Source organism: Mesoplodon bidens, assembly GCF_964165515.1.
Source record: "Mesoplodon bidens genome assembly, chromosome: 3".
NCBI lineage: Eukaryota > Metazoa > Chordata > Mammalia > Artiodactyla > Ziphiidae > Mesoplodon > Mesoplodon bidens.
The window spans coordinates 167,326,587-167,340,067 of NC_138178.1; the positions used below are offsets into that span (position 1 = coordinate 167,326,587).

Genomic DNA, 13,481 nt, shown 5'->3' on the forward strand with positions numbered 1-13,481 from the left:
GGCATTTCCTCTGTCAGGTGCCCTGCTCAGGACTGTGAAAGCAACGAAGACTAAACGTTATTCAGATAAATAAATGGATATTAGAAATCGTGAAAGCACAAAACTGGGCTGCCAGAGAGAGATGCCTGATTCAGACAAGGAGTCAGGGACCTCTAGACGGCCTCCTAGATATTTGAGGGAGCCCTGAATGGTGAGTATGCCTCCAGCCAGTGGGATCGAGGAAGCAAGACCCCCTCAAGAGGGGCCCTCAGGAGCAAGGAGTGGTGCGCTAGAATTGACAGGGACCTCAGCGCACTTCGGCGGCCCACGAGGTCCAGAGACTGGAGGTGACTTGCCCACGGACACACAGCAAGTCGGTGGAGCCGTCGAGGGGTGGACGATCCGCTGAGTCCCCCGTGCCGCCTCCTGGAAGCCAGATATCCGCCTCGCTGCCTCACCCAAGAGCTGTGTGAGGCGGTGGCCATCGGCAACAGCCGTGAGGCTGGGGGTGGAGTGAACTGCGACCAGACCCCCGGAGGGATGGGAAAAGGGGGTAGGGGCGGGTCCGATGACGTCATTTCCGGGGTCCGGGGGTGTATATAAGTGGGGCGCGAGGGTGCCACTGCTGCAGTGCCCGAGCCCAGAGGGGAAAGGCGGTGGGCAGATCGACAGGCGGACGCACACAGAGACCTTGCGACCCCCATCCCCGCGCCTGTGTCGCCGAGGCCGCCCGGAGCGACCAGTCCAGCCACCCCTCGCCCCAGTGCGCGCCGCGCCCGGCCCCAGACCGCCAGCTGCTCGGCGCCCCGGGTTCGCCATGCGCTCCGCCGCGGTCCTGGCGCTTCTGCTCTGCGCCGGGCAAGGTGAGCGAGCGCGGGGCCTTGGGGGAGAGGGTCCCGGGCGCCCCTGCCTGCTCTTGCCCTGCCTGCCCTGAGGTCCGGGCACCGCTCAGCGCCGCGCGCTCCTCCATGCCTTCCCTCCGGCGCGGCGAGTTTTCAGCGCCACGGACAGCGCCTCGCCTCCCATCCGACCCCGCAAAGGGGCCCGGGAGCTAATCCCTAAGGCCTGACTCTTTGACTCGGACTCTCGACCCCGCGGGGCAGGGTCCCCTGACGTCCCCCACCCCACCCCACCCCGTGTCTGGGCTGCTTCAGGTCCGGCGCCGGCTCTGCGTCGTGGCTGGCCAAGGTCATCGGGGGAGGTGGGAGGACCGCTGCGGGCTCCCCACTCGCCTGCCTCCCCCTGCATCCTCCCTCTGCGCCCGTCTGTCTGCCCTTGGCTTCTACCTCTCCCATCCCCTGCCACAGTCCTCCTGTTCCATCCCTTCCGCTCCCCTCACCCTCTTTTCTGTTACCTCCGGGGTCTCTCTGCCTCTCCCTCATCCTCCCCCACCCCGATCCCACTCAGCCATTGGCCTGTTTGCACATTTCTTGCTTTCAGCTCACACACCCCGTCCAGAGCACGAGCTTTCCCAAGGGGAAGGGTTAGGGTTCTCAGTGCAGCCTCTGGGAGCCACCTCCGGGGGGTCAGCAGCTGGGGAAGGGAAATAAAATCAGCTCAGCGTCTCAATTGGGCGGAGGTGGTCTTAAGAGGGGCCGCGGCTGATGGAACCAGCCTGGAAGGACCGCGTTCCCCCCTCGGGGCAGAGGAGTGACCCCAGCTCTCTCTGTTTCTTCCTAGTCATTGCCCTCCCTGTGAACAGCCCTATGAATAAAGGGGACACTGAGGTAAGAAGGGGTGCGGGGATGCCCCGGCATGGGGGGCAGGAGCATAAAGCCAAGAGCCAGCACTGCGGCTGCTGAGCCTGGGGACAGCTTCGCCAGAAGAAGACATCAAAGTCTGCTAGATTTCCCTGCTCTCCTCCTGTGGGGCCTTCCCCGGCCTCCTCTGAGTTGGGTGTGCAGCCCGATGGGGCCTGTGTCTTACACGCGGGGCCCAGGTGCCAGGCCCCCTGTCTTGAACACTCCGAATCTCACAGGCCCACCACGGGCTGGCGGGGGTGACTTCTCTGAGGCTGTGGCTGTCCACCGACCTGCGGGAACAGTCTTCGTCTGCCTGGCTCTGGCCTCCCGCTTTGCTCTTCCCCAGAGCCCTGCCAGCAACACACCCGCCCCGTCCCCCAGTCACTAAAGCCCTGGCTGGCTCTCCCAAAGGGCCACAGTGAAAACACTCTTGATCATGGCTCCTGCACCCAGGGTCCCAGCCACTTGGGGCTGCTGGTGGAGGTCACCCAGGAAAGGGCCTTCGAAGACACTAGTGGGGGCTTCTGTGGCCACCAAAAGACACTCTGTGTTGGGTGTATACTCGAAATTCATTCATGTCTGAGTTGGGGCTGTTTTTCCAGTCTCTGATGTTCACAGATACCTCCACTTGGGAGTCAGAGAAATGTCTACTCCCTGCCTTTTCAGGAGCTGATTTCTTCTATTGCAGAGAGGCTGTAGTTGAAACCCAAAACATCAGAGATTTCAACCTCAGTTTGCTCATTTATATTTCCTATTCATTAGTTACAGACAGGCCTACATTTAAACCTATACCACTCATTGTAGCTGTGTGATGTTGGGCAGATTCCTTAACTTTTCTGAGCTTCCCCTTTTCCTGTCTATAATAATATTTCCTTTGAGGGGAGTTGTAAGGAATTGGAATCATGTGAAGTACCTGGCACGTAGTTGGTCCTCAGTAAATAAGCATTTTTATTCCTAGAGCTTCCTTTCATGACCTCCCCATCACTCTTGGAACTCATACCCAATTCCTCTCTCCCAGAATCTGTCCTCATGGACTGGTGGTTATCTGATTCCCCCAGTGCAAGACTTTTGGTTGCAGGGAGATATAGGGTGCAGGCTATAAGCTCCTCCCTGCCAGGTCCCTTATAGGAGACACTTTGTATTCAGCAGCCTGGGGTCAGAGACACCGGAGCAGCTGGTGAAGACCTGCATGTTTTAACCTAGGATGCCATGACTACCGTAGAGCCTGCTTGCCGGTTTGCCCTCCTGGATCTTTGGATGGGCTGCCTTGGCATCCCGTAGACACAGCCTTCCACTCCCCACCAGTGTTGCCTGTTGCGTGTCTGATACCTCCTGCTCCTCTGCCTAACTCTAGGCAGCTGAAGCAGGTCGGGAGTCGGGAATCCCTCTCTGGGTGTGTGTGGCACTTCATGCGTTACAGAGTATTTTCCCATCTGTGCCTCATCACCCTGGGAGGGGAGTTGGGAAGGTCTTCTCACTCCCATTTTACAAATGAGGAAGTTGAGGCTCAGAGAGGTCAAGTCGCTTGCCCAAGATCACACAGCTAGGATATCACACTACAGCTGGCACCATCTTCAGATAGCATTCTCTTATTGGCTGCCTGATTATCCGTAGCACCTTGCTGGGCACTAGATAAGACTTTCAGAGATACGGCTGCTGTCGGCCTGGGATGGACACCCAGATGTAGCAGATAGATGTGTGCCCACATCCAGCCAGGGGATTCACCTGGTGGGTGACTATGGAGCCAGACTGTGAGGCTGTCACTCCCTGCATGTGACAACACCATGGATATCTAGAGAGAGTTTTCCAAGTCTTGTTTCCAGACAGGGTAGAGCCAGGAAAGGTCTTTGTTCTCCACTGGGTGGTCCAGAAAGGCTTCCTGGAGATAGCTTGGGCATCTGCAAGACTAAAGTACTTTTGCAAGACACACCTCTAATGCCCAGGAGCAGCTTCCCCATCTTCAGAGAAACCCTTGGGATGAGAGGGTACAGGGTACCCACCCTCACCTTAGAGGGGCTCCTGCCGGCCTGGTGATTGGAGTGCCTGGCACTTGGTAAGCACTGTGTAAGGTTTTTTGGTTTTGTTTTTAATTATTACTATTGCTGTTACTATGTAGCTAAGAAAGCAGAGCTGTGCCCCTGAGCTAGGCGTCCATGGACTCCTAAAGACACAAGAGAATGTCCTTATGTCCTCCGTAGAAATTTACCCTGGAACTTCAGGGAACTGAGCCCCATGCCCAAACCAGCCCCAACCTGCCCCACTCTCTTCCCAGGTGATGAAGTGCATCGTGGAGGTCATTTCTGACACGCTCTCCAAGCCCAGCCCCATGCCTGTCAGCCAGGAGTGTTTCGAGATACTCCGAGGAGGTATGGGCCAGGCTTGGGGTGAGGGACTGGTGCCTGCTGGGCTGGGGGGCAAGGACATGGGTGTGTGGTTTTTGATGGAATTCAGTGATTTAACTCAGTAGTCACTGACCAAGTGCCTGCCTTAGCCAGGCCTGTGCTGGGTGGTATAGAGAGATGAAGGGCTTACAGCCGCTGTGAGCCCAGAGCTTACAGCCTAGCAGAAGGGACAGATATGAACACAATTAACCAGAATTCTGGGCAGAAGGAAACCAGGGTTGGAACAGCAAGCCACCAGAATGTGAGCTCCCTGTGGACAAAGACTTTGTGTGCTATATTCCCAGGGCCGAGAACCACCACTGGTACCTGGTAGATACCCTCTCGATGTATGATGAATAAAAGAACACTGTGGGTGGGTGGGCATGAGAAGGACAAAGCTTTCCAAGCAGGCAGTCAGTGTTGGATAGATCCCACATTAGCACTGGGGCTGGGCTTTAAGATAAAAGTTGAGAATCAGTAAGTAGAAAAATGAAAAAAGAGTACCCCAGGTGGTGTGGACAACACGGGCAAAGGCATGGAGATGAGAAAACATGTTGTGTTTAGAGACACCCCTGCATCACCTCAGGGGCTGCCATCTCTTGGCGAAGGTCTGGGGGCAGGGACTGTGGCTGACCTTTCTGATATAATAACAGGTGGAGAGATACCTTGGAAAGGAGGTCATTTCAGAAGTGTTATCTCAAGACCCAGTCTTGCAGCTACCACCCAGGTGTTGAGTTTCCAGAATAAATTTCTTGTGCTCAGCTGAAAATATTGATGGCAATCTCTTTCTGGGCTGTTCTCTGGAAACCACCCGTAACGACTCTTTTTCATTGCAGATGAACGGATCCTCTCAATCCTGCGACATCAGAATTTGCTGAAAGAGCTCCAAGACCTCGCTCTCCAAGGTATTTTCCAACTGCTGCACGCGAATCTGAGTAAATTCCAGTAACTGAGGGTCAGAAAATCATGGTGGAAGGTGGAGCAAGGTCTTGTTTCTGATACTCAGTTATTGCCTTTCAATTATAGGGTGGCAAGGTGGGGTCTATACTTAATGTAATTAAAGCGATCAAGGCCCAGAGAGGTTGAGTGACTTGTCCAAGGTCACACAGTAAGTTAAGGACATCCCAAGACCAGATGCAGCTCTTCTAATACCCCATGGTCTCTGGAGTTCAGCTCTTTTAGAGGGGACACTTTCAAGACTAGGTTGCAGAGAGGATCCCTTTTCTCTGTTAACGGAAAAGAAAATTGGTCTCCAGGAGAGAGGAGGGGCCCCTTTGCCCTTGTGAGCTTCTGCTCAAGGGGGAGATGGGAGAAGCAGGGTCTTGCTTGCCCCAAAACACAGACCAGACTTTCAGGGTGCTTTCAGAGCGAGACATGGCTTTCTCCAAGAGGTTAGGAAAATCTACTGATGCTCTTGGGAATGGAGTGATTTTGTGAGGTAGTGAGCTCCTTGTCACTGAGGATGTTCAAGCAGAGCCTGGATAGGATGCTGGGAAGGAGGGTTAGGCTGACGTCATCCCACAGAGTTAGCTGCTCTGCCCAGCCCCAGACTCCATCTTGGGTTCACGTGAGGCACAGAGGCCTCCCTGGCAAATTGGAAACAATGGGTTCTGGCCCTGCATCTGCCCCAGGCTGACTCCCTGCGGGAAGTGGCTTTTATTTGGGGCAGGGCCGTAGGCACCCTTTGCCTCTCCCTGAGAATGGCCCTCAAGCATGAATCTTGCGTCTCTCTCCAAAGAAAGTGAGGGCCCATCTTTAGGGCTGGGCTTGTGTCTTGGATGGGGTAGGGTGGAGGGCATGAAGGCTGCTGGGGCTCAGGGAAGGCCCCCACTCTGAGGCTTCTGGGGCAGGCTGGGCCAGGTGTGAGAACGGATAGGGATTTGGGGAGGTGGCACGTGAAAATAACCACAGCAGGAGGGCTCCCTGAGATCCTCCCCAAGTTAGCGCGCCATTCTTTCTCTCATTCGCTCGTCCTCCTGGAAGACAAACATCCACCGCATATCGTTGCTAGGAGTGCAGTATGATAATTTTTAAATTAAATATTGAATGACTGACTTACTGCATTTAAATAATTAAATATAATGTCAATGGAGGCTACTATAGGGGATGTGTCCTGAAACGTCTGTTTACACACATATGTGTGTGTGTATCTAATATAAACAGTGTCCAATATACAGGTACATTATTATTTTCTACTAAAAGAGTATGGGATAGGGCTTCCCTGGTGGTGCAGTGGTTGAGAGTCCGCCTGCCGATGCAGGGGACGTGCGTTTGTGTCCCAGTCCGGGAAGATCCCACATGCCGCAGAGCGGCTGGGCCCGTGAGCCATGGCTGCTGAGCCTGCGCGTCCGGAGCCTGTGCTCCACAACGGGAGAGGTCACAGCAGTGAGAGGCCCGCGTACCGCAAAAAAAAAAAAAAAAAAAAAAAAAAAGAGATGGGATAGATCTATATGTCTGTCTGTCCATCCATCCATCCATCCATCCAATCCATCTATCCATCCATCCACTCATCCACCCACTCCCTCTTCTGTACTCTCATGTCTTCTGCACACCTCCATCCTAGCATTTACCATGCAGCAACCCTGTTTTATAGATGAGCAACCAGGTCCTGGATTGCCCAAGTCACCCAAGGTCACACAGCAAGGAATTAACCAGGAAGTGTGAACCCCAGTCGGCCGGGGGCCAGATCTGGACGTATCCCCGGCCCACAGCCCCCATGTCAGCCTGCTCTGGCCACCCCAGAAATTCTCATCATGGGAAAAATCACCACCAGCTGCAGAGTTGGCCCGGCCCGGGCCACCATCAAGAAGCAGGGATGGGTGGAGACAGAGTAGAGACAGCATAGCCTGGGGCCGATGCAGGGAGAAGGGTCTCTGGTGCTGACCCTGGGCTTGGATGCAGACAAGAGCTCAGCCTGGGCTTATGGGGTCCAGGGGGAACAGGGGTTGCCTGAATCAAGAGCCCCCATGAGGGGACAAGCAGTCACTATCACCTCTTGCTGCAGGGTCCCCTAGCTACCAGCCAGGTCCTGAGGGCCCTCCACTCTCTGCTTCTGCCCCTGGGACCATCTGCTCCATCTGTGCCTTAATTGCTCCATGAGCCAGCAGGCAGGGCTTGTTCTTATTTTCTAGGTGAGAAATGGAGTCTGGAGAGGTGATGGGGCCTGGAGGGGGCAGCCAGCCCTTACCACCCCCCACCAGCTCCTGCCCGCTCAAGTCTCTCACTGGGCAAGCCCAGAACATGATGTGCCCACTTTACAGATGAGGAAACAGAGGCCTTCCCTCTCATAGACAAACATGCGGAGCTCAGACCAAATGGGACTTTTTTCTCCATTTTTCATACAGGAGCCAAGGAGAGGGCACGTCAACAGAAGAAACACAGCAGTTATGAGGATGAACTCTCAGAGGTTCTTGAGAAGCAGAATGACCAGGCCGAGCTGAAGGGTCAGTGCCGACCAGTCTGGCCAGGGACCAGGGGAGGGAGGATGAACATAACAGAGGTTATGATAGATCGAGGGTTCCTGGGAGTCAGAAGCCCCTCCTTTAGGCCCTGTAAGGTAGCTCATATTTCCTTCTCTTTACAAATGGGGAAACTGAGTCCCAGGGAGGTTGAAGTACCCTCCCAAGGCATAATTGGAGATGTGACTCTGGGTCCGTCTCACTCCAAAGCCCTTGATCGGTCCCATCTGCCCACTGCAGGGACTGACACTCTCGGGCAGGAAGTCTCTGGCCTGGCAGATAGGCAGCTTCGACTCTTCCCAGTGGCCACCGCATCAGGGTCCCCACCCCCAGCGCCTGCCCTCCTGGGAATTAGTGGTGCCTTAGCATAGCCTAGTGGCAGCAGGATCCCAGAGGGGTAGGTTTGAAACACTAAATGAACCTGGATCATCTTTCTTGAAACCAGAGAGCTTTTAGGGGTCACGGATCATGGCTTAGGTCAAGGGGATGCTCTGTTACTCACCTTTCTGCCTAGAAACAGCCACACACTTGCCCCTGCAGCCCTGCTCTTTGCATGTGGAAGGTGAGTGAATAGGGCCAGTTCCTAAGAGCGGGGATCTCAGTGGTCTTCCGTCGGCGCTGAGAGGGGAAGCCTGCTGGTGTGGCCGAGGTGCCCTCGCATTGGCCAGGGCCGTCACCCTAGTGGCTGCTTGGGGCACAGCAGGGACTCCCACATTTTGGCTCCATGGAAATGAGTGTCTGGTTGACTCTAGATGTCTGCCATGGGCTGTAGGAGGGGAATAGTGTAGCATTAATGGGGGTGGCAGCCACATGTCAGTGCAAAGAGCACCCGGTACTTGGCATTTGGAAGCTTGGGTTCGAGGCTCAGCACTGCTGACTGTGAGCACAGACAGGCCACCTTACCTTTCTGAGGATCGGTTTGAGTTTCTGTCAAATGGGCATGGGAGGGCTTCCACCTGGAGTCCTGGAGTCAAATGATGGAATGTACTTGGTAGTGTCTTGTTCAACAGTGATCATTCTAGCAGTGGCAGGGATTTTTACTAGTTAGAAGCCTGCCTTCAAAGCAGCTACAAGAAAATACCTTTTAGTGAAACCTGACAAACATTGAGGAATTGAGCACTTTCACAGGATGCTCAAGACAGTACCTGTACAGAGGGGAGAATGAAGTTGCAGTAATGGTGCCTCTTACACAGAGAGGTTAAGGAACTTGCCCAAGATCACACAGCAGTTCAACTGCTGTCTTAATTTTAAATTCAAGGCTCTGTCTTCTGGGGTCATTTCAAGGTCTTTTTAGAAAAAAAAAATCACATCTTGCTTCGAGAGGTAGAATTACAGAGAAAAACATAATCCAGTTGTGCTCAGGTCAAACCCAGACATGGAGAGGGCAACCCTAATTCTCTCATGGGTGTCTTGGGCTGGGCTTACTGGAAGCCAAGAGACACAGTGACTAAGGTATGAAATTGGGCTCTGGGGAGATCCCATGTGCAGCCTGGTCCTCAGGGCCTGACTTTGCTCTGTTGTTTCTGTAGAGGGGACAGAAGAGGTGTCCTCCAAGGATGCTACGGAAAAGAGAGATTCTAAAGAGGCGGAGAGGAATGGTGAAGATGCGGATGGAGCCAGGCCTCAGGCCGCCCCGGAGCTCGGGCAGGGGTCCAAGGTTGAGGAGGACAGCCAGGCCCTAGGGGAGGAGGAGGCCTCCTCCAATACCCACCCCCTAGCCAGCCTCCCCACCCAGAAACACCCAGGCCCACAGGCCGAGGAGGACAGCGAGGGCCCCTCCCAGGGTCCAGTGGGCAGAGAGAAGGGCCTGAGTGCCGAGCAAGGGCAGCAGGCAAAGAGAGAAGAGGAGGAGGAGGAGGAGGCAGAGGCTGGAGAGGAGGCTGTCCCGGAGGAAGAAAGCGCCCCCACCGCAGCATTTAACCCCGACCCGAGCCTCGGCTACAAGGAGATGCAGAGGGGTGAGAGTATGTATGATGTCTGAGACATCAACAAATGTGTCGGGGAGAGGGGGAGGGGACGGAGGGGGGGGCCTCACCCATAATCTCATTCCACCTTCACAACAACCCTGAAAGGTAGGTATTATCTCCATTTGCCTGATGGGAAACCAAGGCTCAGAGAGGTTAAGTAATTTGCCCATGGTCACACAGCTAATTTGTGTAAAAGCTGAGATTCCAACCCAGGCTCGTCTGACTCCAAAACCCTGCATCTCCCACTGTTCCACATAGCCCCTCCCCAGCACCCCACCCCAACCCCCGGAGGGGAGAGGGACTTTGCAGCGTGGGTGGGTGGGCTTTGGGAACAGAGGGACAGCATGACAGGTGGGAACAGCCTGGTCTGGGGACACTGTTAGCTTCACCCAGGGTTTAGGAAAGCCCCTGGCTCCTCGTGAGGCCCTGGTCAGGGTCTTTCCTCCCGCCCCAGCTGGGTGACCCCCGGGTCAGGGCTTCTGGGGTGAGAGGGCCGAAGGAACAGGCAGGCTCTGGCCGACCCACCCCTCGGAGCTTTAGTGGGTCTCGTAAAGCATGGTGTCAAGATGGTTTTTCCCTCCCAATGGAATCCGTTGTGAGGGGCTGAGCTGGACCCCGCCTACGGGGTCTGTGGTCCCAACTGTGGCCACAGAGAGGCCCCGGGGAGTGGCAGGGACCGGGGAAAGTGGCGGTGCCTCCCTCATTCCCCTGCTCTTGTCCACCGCCTGCTCCAGGTTGGCCCGAGGCTCTGGCTGTGGATGGAGCCGGGAAGACTGGGGCTGAGGAGGCTCCGTCCCCCAAGGGGAAGGGGGAGCAGGAGTACTGCCTGCAGGAGGAGGCGACGGCAGGGGCCCCGCAAGGCCTCTTCCGGGGCGGGAAGAGCGGGGAGCCGGAGCAGGAGGGGGAGGGGCGGCTCTCCAAGGAGTGGGAGGATGCCAAGCGGCGGAGCACGATGGACCAGCTGGCCCAGGAGCTGACCGCCGAGAAGCGGCTGCAGGGGGAGGCAGCGGAGGAGGACCCGGACCGGGCCATGAAGCTCTCCTTCCGGGCCCGGGGCTACGACTTCAGCGGTCCTGGGCTGCAGCTGCCACGAGGCTGGAGGCCATCCTCCCGGGAGGACAGCGTCGAGGCGGGCCTGCCCCTCCCGGTGCGTGGCTACCCGGAGGAGAAGAAAGAGGAGGAGGGCAGCGCCAACCGCAGACCAGAGGTTGGTATGGGGGGCGGAGCCGGCCCTGGGCCAGGCCCCGGGAGCATGGGCCCAGCTGGGGGTCAGCTGCAACCAGACATGTGGCCCCTGCACCACTGAGGGGACACTGTCCCCCTTGGAGTCTGGGACTGGAGGGGCACTCAGACAGGGGGCTCTTGGGAAGCTGGGAAGGGACAGGGGAAAGGGTGTGTCAGGCAGGGGGACAAGTGAACCCCACCTCATGGAGGGGGGCACCCAGGAAAGCTGGCGGACAGGAGACAGGTCAGCGCGCAGAAGCCGGAGAGCTGGTGAGTCAAGCCCGTTCCCAGAGGTGCTGGGCGGGGATTTTGTCCTGAAGGCAGTAGGGAGCCGCTGCAGGCTTGGGAGCAGGACAAGGGAGTGACTGACTGGCGGAGCTTGGAGCTTTGGATGGAGAGAGCTTGGAAACTAAAAAGACCTGGCAGGGACTGGCCTGGGGAGGGCTACTTGCTGCCTAGGGGATCCAGGCTCAGGGCAGCATCGGCCTTGAGAGCTGGGAGGGCACGGCAGGAGGGGACCCTGAGGCATCCTGGGAAGGCCCTACTGTTGGTCCAGCCATGTCCTCTCCTGGCCCCGTGCAGCCCGACCACACCCTCCTCCCAGGTTCAGGCGCTGCCTCCCACCCCGATGGCGAAGGCAGCAGGGGCGGGGCCAGCTGGACCTCAGGGCCTGGTGGTGATGGGTGGGGAAGGCATGGACCTGTGCCAGGAGACCTGGGTCCTGCCTCCTAGCTGGGTGACCTTGGGCCAGTCACTCCCCTCCTCTGAGCCTCATCGGTTCCCCCATTTGTGAGATGGGGTAAGAAGTCCTTTCCGCTCACCTCATTATCATGATCAGAATGCATGCGAGCTTTGAAAACCTGGCCATGCCCAGGGCTACTTGGGAAGCTCAGTGGGGTGCAGGGACATGGTCCCATAGGAGGGGATGGGATGGGACTTTGGGGCAGGCTGGCGACACCACCTTGGGGCTGGAGGAGGCCTTGGGGGGTCTTCAGGCCTCAGTGCCCAGGTGGGAATCGGGGCCTTATGGGGGGCAGGACATGTTCAAGGCTCTGGTCCCAGTGATCTTCTCTGCCCACCCAGAAGAGGATGTGGTCCCTTCCTTGGGTCCCCCATTCTCTGGGCCTGGGACCAGGGTCCCAGCAGCCTGAGAGGAAGAAGCCTCCTTCTTGGGAGCTGGCGCTAAGGTCACCTGCCTATGTCTCCAAGGACTGAGGGGACGGGGCTCCAGGAAGCAGCAGCCTGCCCCCCCACCCCTCCCCAAGGCTGGGCACCTTTTGATCGTTGCCTTCCCCACCCACAGAAGCTGGACAGAGCCAGGTGCCCTGGGGCACCCTCCAGCTTCCCTTCTCCACAGGCAGAGGGAGCCTTGGACAGTAGGGCGGAGAAACGGGGACCCCTGAGTCCTGTGGACAGGATGGAGCAGGGCCCCGTCCACTCAGCCCAAAGATCTTAGAAAGGGCCCCAGAATCACAGAACTCCTGCCCGGGGGCTATTCCAAGATGGGGGCCTCTGGGGTCCGTTTCCATGGCAACCATCATCCGTCTGTTCTGACTGGGCCCCAGGTGGATGCCCTCTGCTTGGCATCAGGCAGGGACCCCAGGAAGACCACCCCTCTCAGGTCAAAGCTGGGCCGTGGCCTTCCCTGACCCCTGCTCTGAGTCTGAGGGCATGCTCTTGTGGGTGTCAGTCCCAGAGGGTCCCCTGCTGCCCTGGACCACCCTGGCAGCTGGAGCTTGGGGACCCAGTGACTGGGACTGAGGGTGCAAGCCCAGCCCTAGGCAGCTCTCACGTCCTGAAACCCAGGCCACAGACTGCTGACCCCTCAGGTAGGAAGGCCCGTGGCGGACAGGAAACCCAGGCACGGCCTCACCCAGGAAGCCATTGTCACAGTCTAGGCCTTGGGGTCGGGGCACTGGAAGGCGCTGTGAAGGGCACCGGAGGCTTCGTTTTCCATGTGCCTGCCCAGAGCCATTCAGGAGGCGGTGGGCCTGAGTGAGTCCACCAGGGCACATTTCTGTGTTCAGTGCTCCTCAGAGCAGCCCCGCAGGGTGGCATCACTGTCCCCATGGAACAGCTGAGGCCCTTGAGACTCAGAAAGGCAAAGCCACCTGCCCAAGGCCACACAGCTAACCCGGGCACAACCAGTCTGTCTGCACACCCCATGCTGCTGGCACAGGCTCCCTGGGCCAGTCCCCATGGGACTCTTCACATTCTCTCCTAGGACCAGGAGCTGGAGAGCCTGTCGGCCATCGAGGCGGAGCTGGAGAAGGTGGCCCACGAGCTGCAGGGGCTGCGGCGGGGCTGAGGCGCCGGCTGGCCCCACCAGCCAGGGCCCTGAGGCACCCTGTGGTCCTGGCTCTGTTGTCCCCTTTGCAGGTCTTGGCCAGATGGCCCGGGCACTGCTTCCGGTAGGGAGGCCGCCCCCAGCCTGCCCAAGCCCAAGCCACCCTGTTGCCCCTATGCTCCTTTCCTCCTGCTCTTGACCCCGGCCCCAGCGCAGCCCCCGCAGGGCAGACCCCTGACTTTAAACAGTTTTCCTCTCTCTGAACACGGGCAGCTTTCTCGAAGTTCCCCTTCCACCATTAGAGCCATTGGGCACAACTGCAATAACTTCTGACTTTTTGGTGAAAGCTGAGAACTCCTGACTCTAACATACTCTGTACAAAATTTATCTAAGGATAAATAAATCTGCTCTGGGCTCTCTCCTGTTTCTTTGAACCTTCCCCC

General features: G+C 57.3%; 1 protein-coding gene across 2 annotated transcripts; it reads left to right on the plus strand.

The window, feature by feature from the left end:
- Positions 1 to 379: 379 nt before the first annotated feature.
- CHGA (chromogranin A) lies at positions 380 to 13,444 on the plus strand. 2 transcript variants are annotated; one of them, XM_081228574.1, is made up of 8 exons: positions 380 to 842; positions 1,660 to 1,706; positions 3,994 to 4,087; positions 4,939 to 5,007; positions 7,447 to 7,545; positions 9,090 to 9,524; positions 10,262 to 10,734; positions 12,976 to 13,444. In XM_081228574.1, the coding sequence occupies exons 1-8, from the start codon at positions 548 to 550 to the stop codon at positions 13,057 to 13,059; spliced, it is 1,596 nt and encodes a 531-aa protein (XP_081084700.1). In that variant the 5' UTR covers positions 380 to 547; the 3' UTR covers positions 13,060 to 13,444. The 2 variants fall into 2 exon arrangements, with proteins under 2 accessions (XP_081084700.1, XP_081084701.1); XM_081228575.1 differs by having other exon boundaries at positions 9,090 to 9,518.
- The last annotated feature ends 37 nt before the right edge of the window (positions 13,445 to 13,481 follow it).